We start from the raw sequence: 23938 nt of genomic DNA, 5'->3' as shown, positions 1-23938 counted from the left end.
ACATTTCAACAAATGTTTCTCTTTCTAGCCCTAGACATTGTCAGTCCTTAGGAGATAACCGTCATACTTCCATTAAACTTATGAAATCTTTTATTTTTTGTTTCCCTCAAGTTTATGGACTCTTACAATAACAATGTCTGGTTCATAACTTAAGTCATTTTGTGTTGATTCCCTTCCCTTTTCACATTCCCATGGTACAGGAGGCCTGGTTCAAGGTCACATAACTACTTGGTGATTGCATCATGTATAGCTCCATCCCAGTTCTTCAGTCTTCAGCCCATTTCCTGTTCTGTCACCATATTAAAAAACCTAACGGGAGGAAGATAGCAAAGTGGTAGAGAGTGTACACTGCATATGTGCATCATCTTAAAATTAGTCTTGTCATGTTTTTACAGTGGTATTTCATAGAACTAAAGCTATGATGGCTCAAACCCAAGTTTGTTACAATTAAAAATTAGGCCAACATGCAAAAATATTTGTTTATTAGCAACTATGCCCACACTGGTAGGTACTATGTCAGGCACATGGTAAACAGTGGTGACAAGAGATACGGCCCTTGTACTTTCCCAGTTCTGCAGATTACTGACCAACAGACGTTAAAATGGTGTATTAGATGTGAAAGATTGTTTTATGTTGAACCCAAAATAGTGTAACTGTGCATTCTGATAGTAAAAACTCCAGTCTAGGATACACACCCCTTATAAATGTCTCATTTCTAATTCATTCTGAAGTATGGGGTAGTAGATCAGAGAGAGACCAGACTACTAGGGCTGTTGGCTATGCTGCTAGTGTGAACTCTTTCAAAAGAAAGAAGTGCTGTGTCTGAACATGAGCAATTTAAGAAGGGAATGAGTAGTACTAATATATTACTAACAGGACATGAAAATCTAGGCTGAATGCAGCCAGAAACTCCCAAATAAACTGAATACTATAAAGAATCCCACATGTACCCAACCACTCTTTGTCCCAGGCAAGCACCACTGTCACAAGGACTTAATGTTCTTTTTATTTTCTACTGTCTCAGTTTTCTGCAACTGGAAAAACAGCTAAATATGAATACAGATCCAAGAGAAAATAGATTTCTCATAAAGTTTTTAATTCAAAGATACATCAGTGTGTCTGCAGTCATTTTAAAAACAAAAATACTTTTGGCAGGTTAATGTGTGACTTTCTGTGCTGATAGAAAAATTAAGTTTGGCTTGTTGGTCCCATCAGTGTATTTGCTGTTTACAACAGCAATGTCCTATACTGCTAACAGTAAAATATCTGCCATTCCTTTAATCAGTCCTAGTCCTCTATTTTCATGTATTGATTTCAATAACATGCATATTTTAATTTGTAAGGCACATGGTAAACTTTCCAGTTGGTCTTGTGAGATTTCATCTTGTCATGGGGCCAACACTATTTCACAAAATGTAAATGCTTCATTTTTTTAAAGGTGAGGTAAAGCCAACTCAAAAAACTAAAGAGCAAAGCTGCATAGGCAATGCAGTGTGGCCCAAAATGTTCTGATTATGTTCTTTTCTCTTCCATTAAGCCAGGGTAGCTTTTTACCTGCTTGAACTGCTATGAAGCCTGAAAAGAAATACTCAAAACTCAAATCCCGGAGCATTTTAGTAGCCTTTGGATCTTGAAAGCATTTTCAGTAGTAATTGCCTAGCTACTCCTTCAAAAAAGCTCCAAAGCTCTGCTTAAGACTTTCAATTCCTTTTGCTAATTAAGGTGAAGAGCTTTCGACCAATTTAATCTGCAATTTTATTAACGCTATTTTTCTCTCAAACCAAATACTACATGCTGACATTCCCAGTGTCAAGAGGCACAAATACCATAAACCATCTCTATTCTTTGCATCACCAAGGAGTTCTTTCCCCATTTTGTTCTACAGGATGAACAAAAGCTTGAGGTGTACGTTTCAGAAGATAAACTGCTGCATGAAGACCCCCTATGTTCACCCAGACGGTATGCACCTTCCGCCAAACATGTCCCATTCCGGATAATGCCTGTGTATACACAAAAAGCACAGAAGTAATTAGCGGAAAGTCTGCTTATAGACCAACCAGAGGTCTTGTTGCAAGAAACTGGGGGGAAAGAGCAAACAAATCCTACTGAAACTAATATCCCTAAGTTTAAATTAAAAGATCCTACAGCTGCCACAGGGTGAGTTCTGGGGCTAATTTACAGCACCTTGGTAAAGCATTTCTTGTCCTGAGTAAGTAGCACAGCTCGGCCTGTCCCTGGTCTACAGACGCGGCTCATCTCCCGTAGGCAAGCTGGATAAAGGTTCCAGTTTCTCTTTTTGGAGCCCATCCTATAAAAGAAGGTCCAGTGAATCAAACACTTAACAGATAAACAACTAGGGCTACATGAAATGAGAAGTGAAAAACTCATTACAGTAAGAAAATTCTCAAGCCAAAACAGTTGTCCTTTAGAAGCCACAGTGTCACTTGTATATGCCAATGAAATGAGTGATCAGATTTAGTAAACTGCTTAGAAATAATGAATCAGATGAACTGGCTACAAAATTTTTTTGACACCTCTAGTAGTTCTCTTAATGAGTAAAATAAACATCTAAACCAAACCAATGATGAGAAAACATTTATCCTGAGAAACAGAACCAAGTTTTCCTCAACCTTTGTATAGTATCCTGTAATTCAACAATGGGCCAGGAAGTGGATTAACCTGTGACAGATCAAAATGTAGTTACTTCATGAGTTCTCAGAAGAAACAAACTGGGTGAATCTATCATATAATTTGTTTTATCATTTCATAATTCTTAAGTGAATAGAATAAGTTCAAACAAATGAACAGATTTAGAAGACAAATTCAGTACTAGTTTAACAAGTGAAGGTAAAACTAATCTTTTAAAAGCCAAGTCCCACCTTTTTCCAAATGGCATGTCTGTTACAATAATGTCCACAGAACCGGTTCTCAATGGCAGATTGCAGATATCCCACTGAACAGCATCTATGGGCAAGCCCCAGAACACTTTGCTATGGGGACAAAGGAAAGATGCTTACTCTGAAGTATGAAATCTAAAAACATTTCTGAAGAGACTGATATAAAGTAGAAAATGCTACTAAAATGATAGTGACAAACATTAACTTAAACAAAAATTTCAAAGCAGAATGTCAGAAGAACGCATACAGTCATGTGATAAAACTTTTATGATGACAAAATCTAATGATGATTTAAAAAGCAGTTAAGATTGGTTTTCAAAAGATGTCTGGTTTCATCTACAATTTAAGAAAAACTAAAGGGGTAAACAAGATTGCAACACAAAGAACTGTAAAGATGGCAACAGGAATGAGGCAGTAAATTATATAACTGAGAATGTAAAACATCGATGCACACAGGAATAAGATTATGAGATGACACCTCTATAGTTTGGTAAGTCTCGGTAGTAATAACAGGAGACCTAAAGAAACAGATATGTAAAATTAGTAGATACAGAGATACTTGTTTGAAAATTAAAGAACATGTATTCTACTATAAAAAAATAAGGCAAAGAAAAAGGCTGAAAAAACAGATGACAGAAGATAAGGACTATAGTAAATGAAATAAATTCTCATTAAGTCAAAGCCATTGGTATGAAAAAACACAAAAGACAGTAATGCACAGGCTAAGAATTAAAAGCAACTCAAGGATTATGAGTAGAAATGAATTATTATATTCAGAGTTAGTGAAGAACTTAAAATGTACAATAAAGGCACTCACTCCATAATGGGGAGAAAAAAAAGCACAGATAACGAAAATATCAGTATTGGGGCGCCTGGATGGTTCAGTCGGTTAAGCGTCTGACTCTTGATTTCAGCTCAAGTCATGATGATCTCAAGGTTTGTGAATCTGAGCCATGTTTGGGATTTTCTCTCCTTGCCCCTCCCCCACTTGCTTGCTGTCTCCCTTAAAATAAATGAATGAATTTAAAAAAAAATGAGTCTTATAATCACAGGCACGAATAACTGCAACAAAATAAGAAATGAGGAAAACAATATTAAAAATCTAGATAGACTGATACAAATAGTACAGGTAGAATAGACAAAAAAGGTACAGAGGGCCTGAAAAGCAATTAAGATAAAATATTCAGAAAATACAAAAGAAATAATTTGCTTAAAAATATTTATCACATTTCAAAAAAAACTGGTGACTACTAAGCCCTAAGAAAATTTCGATAAACATGAAACAAAATGTACCATAGAAACTCATCACAATAAAACAAATGTAAAAATGAATTAAAACCTTTCAACTACTTATGTATAAAAAAATGATCTAAACCCTTGCTATTTAAAGTAGGACCACAGCCCAGCAGCATCAGTATTACCCATAAGCTTGCTAGGAAACGCAAACTCCCAGGTCCCATGCAAAACCTACTAAATCAGGACCTGTAGTTAACAGGATCCCCAGGTGACTCATGTGCAACATTCAAGTTTGAAAAGCACTGCCCTAAACAACTAGATCAGAGAGACAAGTACACAACCAGGAATTTAAAAAGAAAAATAGAGAATTGTCAAAATCTATAGGATATGGTCAACAACATTGATAGCCTGTAACTTAAGCTTTTAGGTAACAAATTTAAAAAACCTCAACAGGAAATAGGAATGAAAAGCATTAGGCATAAACTCACAGAACAGTATATGAAAGAACTAAACGAAGCACTGATGATTCTAATCTAAAAGGGGGAAAAAATAGCAAAGAAGAGGATAACTGACATCCAGACATAAAACAATATGAGGCATACCATGTATAATAAATACATGGTATAATACATGAATAAATATGTGTAAGTAATATCTGCATCAAGTGACTATATGTATTTTAAAACCCCTGATTTCACTTACAAACAGAAACCTCACATTAAGGAGGCAGCTGTTTTTAGGTTTGGTATAATGATGTCCCTGGGCCGTGTATTCAGAATGTGGAGCATCTGTATGTTTGAACAAATCTGCTGATCACTCACTACCTATTCTTGCCACTTTATAAGAAAGTGAAGGGCACCAGCAGAGGAGACGAGAGAAACAATTTTATGATGAGGCCTCTGATGATAAATAGAAAACCAAGTGGCATTCCAACCAATTCTTCCCATAGATGGCCCAAACTAAAAGGATAGTGAGAGGCTGGCACAGGTGGTGGCACTGAATATAATCTGGAGTAGTGAGCCAGGGCTTAAGATACAGTAACAACATACAGCTCAGATAAAAACCAAAATTTCCCAGAGGCCAATGGACTTGCAGTGCACAGATATCAAAAGGATACAGTTGGAGAAGGACCTTGGACTATTTTGCTTGCAGAAGAGTGGATTTGGAGTGGGACAGGAAGAAGGGGAGTTTTAGTAACTCTTCAAATATCTGATGTCAATCACTGTGTGACCCAGAGATAAGATTTTTCTTTATGGATCCCAGTGGAACTACAAAAAGTCTATAGAAGGTACAGAAAGAAATTCAGTTCACTAAAAGATACGACTAGCACTCAAAGCTGTGCAAAGACCAAACTGACAGCCTCCAGAAAAGTCATTACAGATGGTTACACGGACTGGAAGGCCACTGGCAGGATCTCCTACAGAACACTCAGGTACTGTGGAAATGGCTTTCAGGTTTCTTCTAATTCTGAGACTGCTTTAAAGTGCCAAATAATAGAGGAAAGGCTAAATGGACTGTAGTATTTCTACACAATGAAATACTATGCAGTTATTAAAAACAGACTATATAAAGATATTCAAAGTGTTTGAAAATTTGTAAAAACTGAAATAAGTCAACACAATATTCTTCCACTATTTGGGAAAAAAGATACATGAATAAGGAAAGAGAAGACAGAAATAAACATAGTTGCATTAGGGTGGGGAAATTATAGTTAAATAAAAAAAACATGTTCTAAGTTATTTTCAATAAACTTTTTTTTTTTTTTTTTTAATTTTAACGTTTATTTATTTTTGAGACAGAGAGAGAGCATGAACGGGGGAGGGTCAGAGAGAGAGGGAGACACAGAATCTGAAACAGGCTTCAGGCTCCGAGCGGTCAGCACAGAGCCCAACGCGGGGCTCGAACTCACAGACCATGAGATCATGACCCGAGCCGACGTCGGACGCTTAACTGACTGAGCCACCCAGGCGCCCCTCAATAAACGGTTTTAAAATTTAATGGAATCTCACAGTATTCATTTTGGTTATGAGGATGTCACCATGACCATGCACTGGGGATATTAATTCATAAAGTCGGTAGGAAAAGTGATTATGTAAGCCTAAGAAATGGTACAAAATCTTTTAAATTAAATTTTTACCCTTCTTTAATTTGGCTCTTGGTCAATAAAGATGAGATGTTATTTGCTGCTCTATTCACAGCCAACGGATTATTATCACCAGCAATATGATAACAGTTAGACCATTCAGTAGCCCCCTAAAAGACAATAGTATATATTAAAACCAAAGTAGCAAACTGTAAAAAAAAAAAAACAACCCAAAAATGATTAAAGGGAAAATAATTTCAACTGAATGTCAATAAACTAGACAATCAAACCAATAACCCAATGCTTTTCTTAAGTGACAGAACACTGCATGTTGTGAACTTTGCTATTCCCCTTGCTTAAAAAGGCCTTCTGTTCTTTCTCACTTGCTGAATTCCTACCTATCTTTCAAGACCTAGTTCAAATGTCATGCCCTCTCACATCAACCCCAACTCTCCAAGCTGCCTCTCATTTGCCTCCCCACCCCAAAGCATTTTGTACATACTCTGCCACTGTACTTCTTTTTAATTATTTCTGTACTTGTCTGCTTCTCAAGGAATCTCCCTAAGGACAAGTCTCGTATTTTATTCAATCCCTCAGCCAGCAATGTCTGGCACATAGTAGGCATTACAGACCTAAAATACAAACACGGTTTGAAAATGTAACCAAATTAAAGTGACCAACCTATACCCTTTGTGATCACAGAATTTTATAGAATCTGATATATTAGAATATTTGAAAATTTCAAAATAAAATGTAATAACCACGGCACAGGCCTCTGAATGACAACCACCACATCCCTGAAAGGATTTTGTAATGTTAAGTCAAAAACATGTGAACAGATCATAAATACCAATCTTACATCTCATCTGTGGAAGGAGGTGACACACTACCCTAGGCTGAACAATGTTCTAGGTAGATTAACAGAAGGTGTCTGACATGAAAGTTCTGCCCTCTAATATTTAGGACTCTTCTTTTGTAAAGAGTAATAACCCATATCCACGGACACAAGGCTTCATCACCTTTTCTTTTGCCCACACACTTGAGGGTGATGTAGAAAGGACCCTCAGAATTTGATGAAAGCCTTTCAGATGATTGTGATTCCCCAACACTCATTTTTTTGGTCTAAACGTGTTTAGATTTTCAGCTTCTTTTGAAAGAGATGAATTTTATAGAACTTGCAAAGTTCTAAAGAGTACTCTAGATCAGGTATTTTATACTATGGTGAACAATTCTGTATACATACCCTGTCAATTCCTTTCATACTTCATTCATTCTGATTATATATCAGCTTCGTTTTTTCAATATTGACATCTTCATGTCTACTCTTAGGTAGAAATGCCTCAATCTTTTTTTAATCTTTTTCAGCTGGAGGGGGCCTCTTCTGGACTCTCTCTAGCTCTGTGGTATATTTCTTGACATTTTGTGACTTTCCATGCTATTTCAGACATAGACACGTCATGGTTTAATGCTAGAGAATAACACTTTGCTTTGTTCCCAGAATTTTTCTTCACAGCAACTGAGTTTTCTCTGTGTGCATTTCTTTAGCGAGAGTCAATTTCTCTAGCTCACACTACCAGAAAATAGTAGTCTTTTAGACTATTAAAGATTTCCTTCTGGAATTTCAACTCCCAGATGAAACATGTCATTTTCTAACTGTAGTTTAGATTATTTTTCCCTTTGTGGCTGCTTTGGACTGTCCAGATTCTGCCCACTCACAGAATGTGTGTATCTTCTTCAGTATATTCCCGCTGGCTTTAAGTATACTGTATGTAAGAACATACCATGATTCATAACTTTAAGTAATTTTAAACAGAAGTACCCTCTTCCAAATTATTTGTAAAAGTATAGATAATACTGATTCAAGGAGACTCAGTCTCTTGTTAAATATTCTCCACTTAGAAAATGCCTTTCTATCCCTTGCTTTACAGTTTTTGAATCCTCTCAGTATCAGTAATTTTGAAAACTATTTAAGAGCATTTGATGTGTGACCTTGTTAGACTTCATAAAAAATCTAAATAACATGCCTAGGTTTCTGTTTTACAACTATATTTACTCGCTCTAAGAACCTAAGTGGGTTAAGAAGCATAATCTCACTTTATAGAGATGAAACACCTTCCTCCAGTTTATTGCTTATGCCTTCAATATCTTTTCTGTTCAAGTCTACCAACTTGTCTTTTATAGAAAAGGGACTCACCAGTTTGTAATTATCAGCCTCTGCTACAATCCACGGAGTAACCATCACTTATAATCTATCAGTCCTTAGCTAGTTGTAATAGGTGGTTATATCCTTCACACAAAAATTTGAGCTTTACTACTATAATTCTTTATTTTTTATTTTTTTAAATTTTCTTTTAACACTTTTAGGTCCACTGACCCCATGCTGGTGATTTCATAATTTGCGCATTAGTTCCAGAACACTTGATATATCACATGCTTATCTAAAAGGTAAAGAAAAGTTATTACCTCTATTGGTATTGCCCCTGTTCCACACATCGGATCAACTATTATATCAGTAGGTTGAGGAGCACAGAGCCTATAGGAAAGAAAATAGCTTATATAAAAAGACTTCAATCAATAGCTGAGACTTTCACACAGACTATTCCTGAAGCTGTAAGATCAAGGACCTATTATGTTAGCATAAAGTAACACCAATCAATATTCATTTTAAAAATCAATTTGTAATTATAGGCTGACTCTATATCCTAGAGCTTAAAAAAAATTACATATAGGGGTGCCTGTGTGGCTCAGTCGGTTGAGTGTCCGACTTCGGCTCAGGTCATGATTTCACAGCTCTTGAATCACAGCTCTTGTCCAGGCTCTGAGCCTGCTTGTGATTCTCTCTCCTGCTCTCTCTCTGCCCCTCCCCTGCTCACATTTTCTGTGAGTAAATAAATAAACTTAAAAACAAAACAAAACAAAAACAAGAAAATTAAGAGGGCCTGGGTGGCTTGGTTGGTTGAGTGTCCAACTCTTGATTTCAACTCAAGTCATGATCTCATGGTGGTGAGACTGAGCCCCACATAGTAGGGCTCCATGTGTTGACTATGGAGCCTGCTTGGGATTCTGTCTCTCCCTTTCTCTCTGCCCCTCCCCTACCCACGTGCACGTGTGGGTCGCACATTCTCACTCTCTCAAAATAAACATTTAAAAACAAAGCTGAGACAGTAGTTAAATGATATTTTCAGGACCACAAGGAATCAACATGGGATATAAGAGAAAGAAAGAGACTATTACCTTTTTATCCTGTTGTTTACCCACCAAAATCCAACACAGTACTTCACAAAAAATTAAAGTGTTTTAAAGGGAAAATTCAAACCAAGATGTCACTTTAATCTAGATGGCAAACCCATTCTCTTACCTGAGCATCCCGTAGGCAAGAGTAGATCTCAGAGTTGTAGGTCCAAAATGTGTGATATTTCTTCGATGGAGACTCTCTTCTGTCAGTGCAATGCCCACAACAATTTCATTATCATGGATGTTCAAAAGAACCTATAATAAAAGACAGAATAAAATAGGGGCGCCTGACTGGTTCAGTTGCTAGAGCATGCAACTCTTGATCGTAGGGTTGTGAGTTTGAACCCCACACTGGGTGTAGAGATTGCTTAAAAATAAAACCTTTAAGAAAAATAAAAATCTACTACCACCACAAATTAGTTTTCTTCTTTTTGAACTTCATATAAATGAAATAATCTAGTCTATACCACTTTCAAATTTTTAAATCTATTTTAATTTTTGGGGCACCTACGTGGCTTAGTCGGTTAAGCGTCCAACTTTGGCTCAGATCATGATCTCACAGTTTGTGAGTTACAGCCCTGCATTGGGTTCTGTGCTGACAGCTTAGAGCCTGGAGCCTGCTTCAGATTCTGTGTCTCCCTCTCTGTCTCTCTGCCCTCCCCTGCTTGCGCACGCTCTCTCTCCAAAATAAATAAATACATATTAAAAAGAAAGAATATCTTTTTTTCATTCGTTATAAGTTAGCTATAACCAGATAGTCCCTGGATTTTTACAATACCAACATATTTTGAAGGTTTATGGCTTAACATTCATTTTAACTTTTTGAAAAAAGTTCAAACATACAGAAATACTACTAGAATACTTGCACAATGAACTCTTAAATAAAATGTACCCTTCACTTAGATTAACCAACTGTTAACAATGTGTCACATTTGCTTTATCACCTATTGTTTTTTTTAAATGACTTAATCATGCCTGTGACTATTTTATCCTATTGTTTTTCTTTTTTTTTTTTTTTTAATTTTTTTTTTTTCAACGTTTATTTATTTTTGGGACAGAGAGAGACAGAGCATGAACGGGGGAGGGGCAGAGAGAGGGAGACACAGAATCGGAAACAGGCTCCAGGCTCCGAGCCATCAGCCCAGAGCCCGACGCGGGGCTCGAACTCACGGACCGTGAGATCGTGACCTGGCTGAAGTCGGACGCTTAACCGACTGCGCCACCCAGGCGCCCCAATCCTATTGTTTTTCTAACACACAGTGAAATATATTCAAGTAACAATAAAATGTTCTCCAGTCTTCCACGTAACATGATCTTTTCTCTTAATTTTTTTTTTTTTTTTAACGTTTATTATTGAGAGAGACAGAGCATGAGCAGGGAAGGGGCAGAGTGAGAGGGAGACACAGAATCTGAAGCAGGCTCCAGGCTCCGAACTGTCAGCACAGAGCCCAACGCGGGGCTTGAACTCACAAACCATGAGATCATGACCTGAGACGAAGTCGGACGCTTAACCAACTGAGCCACCCAGGCGCCCCAACATGATCTTAACAATAGCAGCAGCATAGGCACTTATCTAACACTTCCTATGTGCAAAACACTGTACTATACACTTTACATGCATTACCTCATTTCAGATTCACTCTCCAAACCATATATTTTTTTAATACGTATTTTTTAAGTTTTTATTTAAAAAAATTTTTTTTCCTTTAACATTTATTTATTATTGAGAGACAGAGAGACATAGTGTGAGCAGGGGAGGGGAGAGAGAGAGGGAGACACAGAATCTGAAGCAGGCTCCAGGCTCTGAGCTGTCAGCACAGAACCCGACGTGGGGCTCGAACTCACAAACTGTGAGATCATGACCTGAGCTGAAGTCGGTCGTTTAACCAACTGAGCCACCCAGGCGCCCGTAAGTTTTTATTGATTTATTTGGAGACAGAAGAGAGAGTGAGCAAACAGGGGAGCGCCAGAGAGAGAGAATTCTAAGGAGTCTCTGCACTGCAAGCATGGAGCCCAATGTGGGGCTCAAACCCATGAACCGTGAGATTATGACCTGAGCTGAGATCAAGAGTCAAACGCTCAACTGACTGAACCACGTAGGGCTCCCCCATGCTAGGTATTTTTTTAAATTTATTTTTAAAATTTATTTTAATTAATTTAAATTAAAATTAATGAAATTTATTTAAATTATTTTATTTAAATTAATTTTTTAATTTATTTAATTTTTTTTATTGACATTGTAAACTATATTAAAGTATAGTTTACACACAATGTGACATTAGTTTCACGTGAGCCAGGTATTATTATCTTCCTTTTAAAGATGAGGAAATTGAGGCACAAAGAGGTCCTCTTACTTGCCCCAAGTCTTACAGCATTTAAGTTGGGATTTGAACCCAGGCAGTGCAGCTTCAGAATCTGTGCTCTGAGCACTGCACCCCCCATCCCTGCTGCTAACTTTTCAACATTACTGTCCTAATAGCCTAGTCATTCTCATAACACCTATTACACGATAAAAAGGAATGGGGAATTATTCTTCTGATTTGATATGCAAGGAAAGTGTACAGAGAGAGTAAGTTACTTGCCTAGATTCAAGTTTCCCAAAAGCAACAGAAAATGACTTCTTGGAAAAAGTGTTGGCTGCTAGAGGCCTTTTGAACTGTCAGAGATTGTAAAGGCTACTAAGCATGGCCCACATGTGAATCAAGAGTAAGTATGCTAAAAGAGGCATGTGAGTGTATCAATCTAGCAGTATTTAATAAAGAGCTGGCTGTGGATGAGAATGAGCAATGACGCTCAACCTCCTTGTAAGAGGCTGGGGTTTGCTTTAAAAACGTACTCCACTTCTTTTCAGTAGTAAACTCTACAACCAAGACATATAAAAACAAAGTAACTGTTTTAATTCTGGTTGGATTTTACAATCTCAAAGTCCATATAACGTAAAAAGTACTAGATGAGAAAACTCAAGTCTTAATAACTCCCATCTATCTACTGAGCACTTACTATATACCAGGTACTGCACCAAAAACCTAAAATGTATTATCTCATTTAACTTTCAGGACACACTTACAGGTATATACTATTACTGGCTCCCTTTGAAACAGAGGCTCAGAAACAATATCTTGTCCAAAGTTATACAGTTGTAGATTCTAAATCTGAATCAAGATGTCTGCCCATGCTCTTATTAACCACACCCTGTTAGCTATGTGGTTGCAATTTAACTGCCCATAAAAGTGGTTAGTCTGAAAATGCTATGTGTCTGTGATGGCCTTCTCGAATCATCACAATCAGGGGCACATACCTCCACATCAAAGTTGGTCATGTCAGCCTTCCACTTAAAATAATCTTGAACACCACCCCCAAAATCTCTTGCAGCCTCATTTGAGGAAAAGCAGTGTTTTTCTCCTGCCCTGTTGCACGTGACTCTAAACTTCAGCACCTCAGGAGTTTCTCCTTTTGAGCCTTCATCAGTCTCATCTTTGCAAGATGCCAAATCATCCCCTACTAATGTTGATATCTCTTCTTTAATGGCTGGATTTTCGTAATAGTCTAAGATATGGGAATCTAAGGTTTTGTTGGTGAATCCTTTTTTATCATCCCTCTCATCTGCTTTATCTCCTTGTCCATTATCAATCTTCTCTTTACTTGAATTCTGATTTATCTTTTTGCGCTTTGTTTTTTTTTTCTTGAAACTGGTGTTAACATTCCATACTTTTAAAGGTTCTGACCATGGAAGCTTCCCAGCCAACTCTTCAAAATCCTTTAAAACTTCTTCCTGTGAAAGACAGAGAATGATGAAATCCATGCACTTCTCACCACTTTCATTGAGCAAATCTCTACTCAGCCTATAGATGCTGGAGGTGATAGGAGTGCAGAACAAAAGAGGAAATAGGTGATGCCTACAATTAAGGAAATTAAAATCTCATTGAAAATTAAGATACACAAATTAAGCCACTAATACATAATACAAGATAGAATAGGAGATCAGAGGTTGGGCTTCAAGATTAAAATGTAAGCAGTCAGAAAGTATTAACGATTACCTCTGGATAGAAGTGGGTAGGTAAAGACAGGGGAAGGAGGGCAACTTACCTCTCACTGACTGACCTCCTTCTGAATTTTGTGCTGTGTAAACACACTACTTTTTTTTTTTTTTTATTGACAGAGAGAGAGAGAGCACAAGTGGGGGAGGGGCAGAGAGAGAAGGAGACACAGAATCCAATGCAGGCTCCAGGCTCCGAGCTGTCAGCACAGAGCCCAATGCGGGGCTCCAACTCACAAATTGCGAGATCACGACCTGAGCCGAAGTCGGACGCTCAACTGACTGAGCCACCCAGGCGCCCCCACACTACTTTTAAAAGTAATACTCTTTTAAAGAACAATAGTTTTTAAAAGGGGCAACAAGGCAAAAAAAAAAAACAAAAAAAAAACCCACAAAAAAAAGTAAAAACAACCTTAAGCAGTTAAAAACCTATCTATCCAATTTCTAAATAATGTCTAGAATCATCTTTTTATATACTTTTTAACGTTTATATTATTTTTGAGAGAGAAAGAGAAAGAGAGCGTGAGCAGGGGAGGGGCAGAGAGAGGGACAGTCACAGAATCCAAAGCAGGCTTCAGGTTCTGAGTTCCGAGCTGTCAGCCCAGGGTCCGACATGGGGCTCGAACTCATGAACCATGAGATCATGACCTGAGCCGAAGTTGGACACTTAATTGAGCCATCCAGGCACCCCTAGAATCATCTTTTTAAAATGTAAATCTGATCATGCCCCTCCCTTCCTTAAAGTCCCTCAACAGTTTCTCACTGCACATAAAAAAATCTAAATTCCTTAAAAAGCCCAATATAGGGGCGCCTGGGTGGCTCAGTCGGTTAAGCATCCGACTTCAGCTCAGGTCATGATCTCACAGTCTGTGAGTTCGAGCCCCGCATCAGGCTCTGTGCTGACAGCTCAGAGCCTGGAGCCTGTTTCGGATCCTGTGTCTCCCTCTCTCTAACCCTCCCTCGTTCATGCTCTGTCTCTCTCTGTCTCAAAAATAAATAAATGTTAAAAAAAATTAAAAAAAAAAAAGCCTAATATAATCTGACCTCTGCCTATTTCTCTTACATCACCTCAGGACTGTTCTTTTTACCTCTACTTAGAAGATAATTGCTTCACATGGTCTCTGTACTGCTGGCTCCCTTGTCATTATTTTGTGTAACATTTATTTCTTTTTGAGAAAGATAGAGGATAAGCAGGGGAGGCAGAGAGAGAGAGAGACATAGAATCCAAAGTAGGCTTCAGGCTCCAAACTGTCAGCACAGAACCCAACATGGGGCTCGAACCCACGAACTGTGAGATCATGACCTGAAGTCAGATGGTTAACCGACTAAGCCACCCAGGCGCCCCTCGCCTAGTCATTATTAATAGTAATTTAAAAGGCATATCTTCTGAGAGACCTGCTCTTCATAAAACAGTCCTCTCAAGTCATTCTCTTCCCATTCTCTTTACAGAGCTAAGCATTATCTGAAGTTACCAGATTTATGTTTTGTTCGCTATCAAAGCTTCTCCCAGAAGAGGGTGGAAAGGACCTTACCTGTCTTGACTACTTCTATAAGCCACATGCCTACAACAGTGCATGGCACACAAATGGTTTTCAATAAACAGCTGCTGGATAATATGTGATAAAATGTTAAAATGTGTGGTGCAGAGCCATGCCATCCAATACAGCAGCCATTAGCCACATGTAGCTATTGAAATTAAAATGATTTAAAATTAAATGCTCAGGGGCACCTGGCTGGCTCAGTTGGTAGGGCATGTGACGATCACATGAGTCATGAGTCATGAGTTCAAGCTGTACGTTGAGCTTAGAGGTTACTTAAAAAAAAAAAAAAAAAAAAAAAAACCCTCAGTTTCTCAATCACATTAGCCACATTTCACACACTAATGGCTAGTGGTTAGTGCTGGACAATAGACCTAAAACATTCCCATCAGAAAGTTCTATTGCAGAGTGCTGGTATATCCAAAAATGGTACTGAACATCAAGTTAGAAAGAGGTCAGTGTTCACTGATGGAACTGAGACTTGAAATGGGGATGAGGTGAGTGAAGGCTTTCATACTACTTGAAACCTGATGAAATAATGGTAAATTTCAGGTTTGGCAAATTCAATTCTATATACAAATTATTTCCCCATAAAAGGCATCTACAGGTCTTGGAGATTTAATATAATGGAGAACACTAGTATAGCCCCTTTCTTTCTCTAGACACCATTCTAAACACCAACAACAACAGAAATACCAACTTTATCTTTTTAAGTTTTTTTTTTTTTTCAAATTTTTTTTTTTCAACATTTATTTATTTTTGGGACAGAGAGAGACAGAGCATGAACGGGGGAGGGGCAGAGAGAGAGGGAGACACAGAATCGGAAACAGGCTCCAGGCTCTGAGCCATCAGCCCAGAGCCCGACGCGGGGCTCGAACTCCCGGACCGCGAGATCGTGACCTGGCTGAAGTCAGACGCTTAACCGACTGCGCCACCCAGGTGCCCCTTTTTAAGTTTTTTTAATGTTTATTTTTGAGAGAGAGAGAGGGAGAGAAAACATGAGTGGGGGAGGGGCGAGAGAGAGGGGGACAGAGGATCCGAAGCAGTCTCTGTGCTAACAGCAGAGAGCCCTATGCGGGGCTCAAACTCAGGAACCCTGAGATCATGTCCTGACTCGAAGTCAGACACTCATCCAACTGAGCCACTGGGGTGCCCCACCAACTTTATCTATAGATAAAGTAGAATCTATATGATACCTATAACCTTGAACCATAATATAACAATTCTAACATAAGATTCCCAAGTGCAGTGAAGGCCAAACAGAGGTATAGGAAGACACCAGACAAAGGTCTCAGACAAAGGTCAGAGAAGTCTACAAAGAAGTAGCAAAATAAACTCTCCTTTGGAATAGCAGGGCAAGTATATATACTGACAGAAGGAGCTTCCTTGAACTTCATCTGTAACAAGAATAAACAGGGGAGAGAAATGGAAGCTGAACAAGGAATCTTACAGACATGATCTATTTGCTGGAAACAGTGTCGATGAGGTAGAGCTGGGGAGAGACGCGCTACACTGTAAATAACCCTGAAGCTGCTGATCCCTTCAGGCTAGAGAGGTAATGGTTAAAAGAACTTATGCAATAGTATGGAAATTATACCTCAATAATGCTGTTCAAAAAAAAAGAAGGAAGGGGAGACGGCAGGGGTGGGAAAAAAATTTAAATAAGGAAGGAAGAGAGAACTCATTCATCTACAACCAAGAAGGAACTTCACAGTGAAGCAGGGGAATTTCTTGCTGGCCTGGAACAGTTCCTGGCTTCTCCCAGAAGAACCTCCTAACAATAGCAGGCCCAAGAGGAACTTCCTCATTCACAGATGACCAATCATCAAAAGTTATCAGCACAGCACTTATATGAACATAAGAAAGGACAAAGGAGGAAAGAAACAGAAAAACAAAGGGAGCAGACAAAAACAGGGACCAGAAAGATGCCACAGAGCAGTTGAAAACTTTGACCAATGGGGCGTCTGGGTGGCTCAGTCGGTTAAGCCTCCGACTCCTGATTTCAGCTTGGGTCATGATCTCACAGTTTGTGGGTTTGAGCGCAGGCAGTCAGTGCAGAGCCTGCTTGGGATTTACTCCCTCTGCCCCTCCCCCACCCATGCTTGTTCTCTCCCTCTCAAAAATAAGTAACAAAAAAACCTCAAAAACCGTGATAAAACAAAATAAAAAATGTAATGAGGAAATACCTTTGTAAAATAAGAGCTCCAAGCGGAGATATAACAGTGGAAAGGAGATGAGGTAAGCCACCATAAAAAGATGAAACAGGAGCTCACAGATGTCAAAGAATAAGTGGAATAAAAAAAAAAAAAAACACCGCAAAATGAAGACCATATGGAAAGCACCACATATAAAAGACACTGATGAAAACACAGTAAGTAATGTAGAGAAAAGTAAAGCAAATACAATGGAAATAAGCAAAAAGTATACAAAGAAAATGATAAAATATGAAACAAAGTCAGGAGACCCTGCATATGTACAACTGGTTTATCTCTGAAAAGGATCTGACATAATGAAACAAAAAGTATTTTAGGGTCACCTGTCTGGCTCAGTGGGTGGAGCATGTGACTTGATCTCAGGATCACGAGTTCCAGCTCCATATTGGGTGTAGAGATTAATAAAAAAATAGTAACTCAAGAAAACTTTCAAGAAATGTATGTGGATGTGAACTTCTCTATAGACTGACGTGTCTTGACAAGGAATTATCATGAGACATATCCTGGTGAATTTATGAGACTTCAGAGATTAAAAGTAAAATCTGGGCATGAAGCAAAAGTATCAAAAAAGCAACAAGGGGGAAAAATATCAAGATAGCTTCAAAAATTTTTCATGGCAACATTTAACACTAGAAGAAAATGAACACAGCCTACGGTTATTTTTCAGGAAGAAAAGCATGACTCAAATTTTACACTTAAACTATTCATCAAATATAAAGGTGAAAAACAATCATTTCTGAACTACTGCCATTCAAGTGATAAAAAGAAAACTGGGATTATGACTACAGACAACACTTAAATATTACAAACTGGAAGGTAGCTGGAGGCGAAAGGAAAGAGGAGATGCTGATATCCTCCTCCACCAAGAGATTAAAGGGTATGGGGTGCCTGGGTGGCTCAGTCAGTTAAGCGTCTGACTTTGGCTCAGGTCATGATCTCACTGTTCATGAGTTCAAGCCCCGCATCGGTCTCTGTGCCGTCAGCTCGGAGTCTGGAGCCTGCTTCAGATTCTGTCTCCCTCTCTCTCTGCCCCTCCCTGCCTCAAAAATAAAGATAAAAAAAAAAAATTAAAAGAGATTAAAGGATAGAAATTAAAGCATACAGATCAACACTAAGATGAATAATAAAACTTCAGGGGGAAAAGGAAGGAGGGGAGGGTTAAACTATCTTATTAATGAGAAAAATGACCCTACAGGTAGTGCCTGGCTGGCTTAGTCAGAAGAGTGTGCAACTCTTGGTTTGGGGTCATGAGTTCAAATGTAAATAAAATGCACATATTTATAAAATATGTCTAGAAGAATATCCAAGAAATTGGGAATGATTCTTGCCTCCAGGGAGGGAACTGCATTGTATGGAGATATAGGAACAAACATTTCCACTGCGTATCCTTTTTGGTCTTTACAATTTCCCCTAAATTACCTAGCTTAAAAAAAAAAACATATAAAGTACAAATGTTAGCTTTTTGTTTTTTTTAAACAGGTTAATCAATTCATGATATTATCTGAATACTTAAAAAGGAAAGGACCTATCAGGATGCTAATCAAGGCTTTTTATAAGATATGGGAAAGTATAATGCTACAGCGAAAATGACAGTCAACAAAAAGCAAGAAGCAAATCTTTATTTACTTACTTTTTAAAGTCTTTTGGCTTTGTTTTTTTAGAGAAAGAGAAAGAGAAAAAGTAGGGGAGAGGGGCAGAGGGAGAGAGAGAATCCCAACCAGGCTTTTCACACTCAGCACAGAGCCCGAAGTAGGGCTCGATCCCACGACCCTGGGATCATGACCAGGGTGGGATGCTGGCACCCAGGCGTCCCAAGAAGCAAATATTTAAAAACGAGCTTTTACTGGGGCATGGTGCAAATAAGTCCTCAAAGTGAAAGGCTAAATCATTTTTCATGGTCACACATATGCCCTTGCATAGTTCTGAAAATCTACTTTAATCCTTGCTGCTCTTCTTTTGGGACTTTATCAGCAACCTCTTCTGGCAGTTAACTTACAAGGCTACTCTGCAAAGCTGGCTCATATAGAACCATTACATAGTATCAAATTCACCTCCAATTAGAGATCAAACTGCACAAAGTAATACAAAAATATTAATAATGCTGTAAAGGCAAGAATTTAAAGTGAAACTTTACAGGGTTTTTAATATATTTTTAATAGTTTTTAAAAATGCCTGTTAGCATTTACTCATGTATAGAATTAGCTATTAAAATTTCCAAATACTAAGCAGCAAAAATTTTCAGCAGCTGCCTGTTATGTCTAGTTTCATAGACATGATTCAGTTGACAATGATTATCAGAAGTCTGCAAGATTATACTACTAGTGCTGAAAGTTATATTCTTAATAAAATTTTAATCTATTTTCAGTTGGAAATCTTTTAGGTCTGTTTTTATTTTTTCTAGGCTGTGGGTTCACATCACTTTGATTGGTTATTGAATAATGCTTCGGAAATCAATCTGTTGCCAATAAATAAAAATCAGAGAATCAGGCAGTATATCATGGATTTAAAAGACACAGTGTTTCTAATATAAGCAATAAAACTGATAGAAAAGTTTTCAAGCATCTGACTCTGGAAACCTGACTAAAAAACAATGTGGAAAAATACTAAGACCTTACTGAAATCTCTTTTTCAAACTTCAACTTAGGCAGCATATCAATATTTAGAAATCAGATGCTAAATACAAGTTGGAGACAAAGCTGTTGCCTTAACAAGTAAAGGAGTATTTACATATTAGCTATATTTCAAAATATCATGTTAGAGAAGGTAACAGTTCTACAAAAGAAAGAACTGTGAGAGAAAGTGTTATTTGTAGACGACTCAGTCACTTAATCTTTGATTCATAGCCTGGAAGCAATTCTACTCTAAAACCATGTATGTCAGTAAAGTTAATCTAAGGTATGTATCTTTTGGTAAGAAAGTCACACAACTTATTTTATTTCTTATACACTTTGATGTTTTTCTATATTGACTTTCACTTACTTGTTTTTTTGTTATTCTCTCATCTTTTTAAAAAAGAAGAGTAACATATAACATTATTTTAATTTCAGGTATACAACATGATTCAATATTTGTATATATTGTGAAAGGATCACCAACCAATGTCTAGTTCGTATTTGTAACCACACATAGTTCTAAAATGGTTTTTGTGATGAGAACTTTTAAGATCTACTCTCTTAGCAACTTGCAAATATGCAACACAGTATCTTTAGCTATAGTCATTGCTATACATGCTATGTATATAATATAGTCAATGCTCTACATTACATCTCCATGTAATTTTACATGGTATAAATTTGTACCTTTTGACCCTTTCCACCCATTGTGTCCACTACCCACAATATTGATTTTTTCAAAACAACTTTTGAGATGGACTGTCCACCAATCTCTGAATTTTATTATAAAAGCCTCCCAGGATTCTAGATTATAAAAGCAGTAGTAATGCTAAATGTTAGAATGCAAAAAGTGGAAATAATCTCTTTGGGGAGAGACTGAAAGTCAGCTACTGTGGGAAAACTCACCTTTGTTTCTTTGAACTGGTAATCTTTAAATTCCTTAACAACCACAAATAAGTTATCAACTGATCTCAGACAATGAACCTGGGGGAGGGGAAAAAAATGTTAGAAACAAATTTATGAGAAAGCTTTTGAATCACACAAACTATCAATATTTAAATAAAAAAATGGGGAAGGGGAGCGCCTTGGTGGCTCAGTCAGTTAAGCATCCAACTTGGGCTCTGGTCAAGATCTCGCAGTTTGTGGATTCAAGCCCTGCAAGGGGATCTGTGCTGAAGCTCAGTGCCTACAGCCTACTTCAGATTCTGTGTCTCCCTCTCTCTCTGCTCCTCCCCCACTCGTGCTCGCGTGCACACACGCTCTCTCTCTCTCTCTGAAAAATAAACATTTTACAAATTTAAATACAAAAGTTAAATACAAAGATTTTAAAATAGGTAATACCTATAATTTGTATTTTAACTTTTCTCATCTCCCCAGTCTCCCATGTTTTGGGTTCCCCATTAGCTTCTATACTCCTACAGAAAAAGAAAAAGGAAGATGGAAGGATAGCTTTAAAATGTTACCTGGGAAACACAGGTTTGGGGGAGAAAGGAAAGATGAAGACAGTCAAGTGGGGCTTTACTGTATATTTCTCTCATGGCTCCCTACGGTACACTGTATCCTGTGCAGTGGTTAAGAGCACAGGGCTTGAGCTCCAGCTGTGATTACTAACTGAGTGACCCTGGGCCAATTACTTATCCCTAAGCCTAACGATTAATGAGGATAATAATAGCACCTATCTTCTCAAAGCTGCTAAGGTTATGTACTAAGATACTGGGTGGAAAATATCCGCTTCCCATCCATCCCACAAATATTTACTGGATTTCTACTACATGCCACACACTAAGAGCATGGGAGATTTCAGCCAAAACAAAAACTCAGAAAATTCCTGCTCTCATGATGCTTATATGGTTATGAAATACTGGTTAGCTTTTATTCTAGTGGAATGGCAGTTTGCTGACCTTCACTTCTCCATTTCAATGATTCCTAATTACTTTTGAGCAAGTATTTCTTTCACACAGATTAAAAGAAAAATCTCTCCTTATACACTTCACCACCAAAGTCTACGCTTCAGCTAAATGCCGAAGTAAATAAATTGAAAGATGTTTGGCAGATATTCAGAATTTCTTCAAAAGTCACAAAGGATTCTTTCTGGTGAAATTCATCCTCAGGAAATATTAAGATCACTTCTAAAAATATAGCAAATCTACTAGTCAAATTCACAAATCAGTACCAAATAGAAAATGCAGTAATACTTTAAAATCACCAGATTTGAGGCAGAGTAAAGAAAAGCAAAAAAGATTCAAGAGGGGTCTGTAAATCAGAAAGTAATCATAAAATGACCCTTTCAGAAAACTATTTTTAATATTGCTTCATTCAAACCTGAGCCAGACTTTCCACTGAAATGTCAAAATATATCTTGCCCCGGTCTTTGCTGATTTTGCACGATGACCCCAATTTCTCTCTCACTTCATCTGCAGCTGTTTGCTCAAAACCGGTAGGTACAGTGGCTCCAATAGTGACTTGGAGGTGCTCAGACTCACTTCTGGGAGCACTTTCTGTCACTTGTATAGACCTCTGGTTCCCATGAAGGTTCACATCCAGAAGTTGGTTAGTGGCTTCTTGAACATCAGACATGTTGGCAGTGCTTCCAAGATTCCTAATACAGTCCCTTTAAAAGCAGTACAGAAAAGAAAAAAAGATAGCGCCTAAACAGTATCACCTCATAGTTCATCTATAAATAAAAACACCTGCTTTGGAGGGCTGGAAGAACAAGGCCACACAACTGTTACCGCCATATTCATTCAACATGCCTGAATCAATATTCACTGAAGATAAAAGGAATGAAGAACATGGTCACAGAGGGTAAGATGTAAACTGTGATATTACTAAACAAGCAATATGCTGAGGAAGAAAAGGAGACAGAGGAATAGGAGTATTTCCATAGCATGCAATGTTTGGTTTGCGATCATCTGTATTAACAGCCAGCTCAATTCCCAAACAAAGGCTGCTAGAGCACATTCAAATGTAGTTCCAAATCTAGTCCTTTTTCAGCTGGCAGTTCAGAATATGCGCCTGTGGAACTGCAGACATGGGTCTGAATTCACGCTCTCACCATTCACAGGGTGAATGGCCTAAAACAAGTTTACTCTTCTATGCTTCAATTTCCTCATCTGCAAAATGGGAATTAAATAATACCTCTCTCCTAGAGTTGTTGGGAGAGGTAAGGGACAAGAACATACTGCCAGACCCATGACTAAAACTTGCTATTAAGATATCTATCTTTCTCCTATGAAGTGGACAGGGACTCATGCGTTTAAAAATGATTAACTGAACATCTAGGATCTAATGGACTGCAAATGTTTGAATGCCTACCACAGGCCAAGCTCTGGGATCCACGGGCAGAAACAGTATATGAAATATCTGAAACAGTAAGCCAATATCCTGTATCTGAGCAAAGAGGGGGGGCTGGGGGGCGGGATTTAGAGAGGTGGGAGGTGGGGATCAAGAGCTCTCATCAGATTCTCAAAGGCTTCGTGACCCAAAACAACTTAAGTAGGCACAGAGTACCCACACTGTACAGTTCTGTGCCGGGACAAGCAACAATGTATATACACTAATAAAAGTCAGTTCCAGCCCTTAAGGAGCTCATAATCCCTGTGAATACAACTTCCATCTTCTAATTAAAGCAGCTGAAGCCCACGAAAGGACATATCCCGCCCAAGGTCAGAGAGAGCCGATCAGTGACGCTGGCTGGAATAAAACCCATGTCTCCGGACTCCCACGCGTGCGGGTGAAGGCCTAGCAGAGGACAAAAAGGGATCCACAATAGGATCGGGCTTGAAGTCCAGCTCGGTGCGGCTCGGGTCGCAAGACAAAGGTCACCCCTCCCTCCCGAAGGTCGCCAGCGCCACACCCGGCCACTCCCACCAGCCGCCCCGTTACCGGTAGCCAGCGCAGACCCTTCCTGATGCGGCAACCCGCCAGCCCAGCGCGCCCAGGTCACGCCGCCGGAAGCCGCCTGGACTGCCCCGGAAACGGAAGTCAGGGGGCGCCGTCCCAGAAGCTCTGAGCTAGGGACTGGCCCTGGCGATAGTCGTGGAGAGAGCAATACGCGCCTGAAGGTCTGTGCGCGCTGACGCCGGGCAG

General features: G+C 38.6%; 1 protein-coding gene and 1 long non-coding RNA gene across 8 annotated transcripts in view; one reads left to right on the top strand and one right to left on the bottom strand.

The window, feature by feature from the left end:
- Nucleotides 1–465: 465 nt before the first annotated feature.
- Nucleotides 466–23870, bottom strand: THUMPD3 (THUMP domain containing 3). Of its 4 annotated transcripts, none has more exons than XM_004001397.4 (10): nucleotides 23735–23870; nucleotides 22172–22460; nucleotides 20756–20833; nucleotides 12749–13222; nucleotides 9575–9705; nucleotides 8680–8749; nucleotides 6271–6386; nucleotides 2880–2990; nucleotides 2185–2308; nucleotides 466–2000 (listed from the first exon to the last, which is right to left on the bottom strand). In XM_004001397.4, exons 2-10 carry the CDS (start codon nucleotides 22424–22426, stop codon nucleotides 1851–1853), a joined length of 1509 nt encoding a protein of 502 aa, XP_004001446.2. In that variant the 5' UTR covers nucleotides 22427–22460; nucleotides 23735–23870; the 3' UTR covers nucleotides 466–1850. The 4 variants fall into 4 exon arrangements, with proteins under 4 accessions (XP_004001446.2, XP_011278481.1, XP_011278482.1 ...); XM_011280179.4 differs by having other exon boundaries at nucleotides 23752–23806; XM_011280180.4 differs by lacking the exon at nucleotides 23735–23870 and adding an exon at nucleotides 23165–23317.
- The window catches only part of LOC102899285, a 70153-nt gene continuing 70015 nt past the window's right edge, over nucleotides 23801–23938 (top strand). For 3 of the 4 annotated variants that reach the window (XR_006593953.1, XR_006593952.1, XR_006593954.1), the window contains exon 1: nucleotides 23801–23938. This is a non-coding gene — a long non-coding RNA (uncharacterized LOC102899285). The other variant, XR_439739.5, reaches the window with a different exon arrangement.

The sequence above is a fragment of the Felis catus genome, chromosome A2 (assembly GCF_018350175.1).
Source record: "Felis catus isolate Fca126 chromosome A2, F.catus_Fca126_mat1.0, whole genome shotgun sequence".
NCBI lineage: Eukaryota > Metazoa > Chordata > Mammalia > Carnivora > Felidae > Felis > Felis catus.
Note: the sequence above shows the minus strand (reverse complement) of the source record. Positions and strands in the feature narration are given on the sequence as shown.

Coding starts and splice junctions, on each gene's coding strand:
- THUMPD3 (XM_004001397.4), bottom strand. CDS start 22,426: ATGTCTGATGTTCAAGAAGCCACTAACCAACTTCTGGATGTGAACCTT. Junction 2,309..2,879: donor GACATGCCATTTGGAAAAAG/GTGGGACTTGGC, acceptor CTTCTTTTATAG/GATGGGCTCCAAAAAGAGAA. Junction 2,001..2,184: donor ACAAGAAATGCTTTACCAAG/GTGCTGTAAATT, acceptor GTGTATACACAG/GCATTATCCGGAATGGGACA.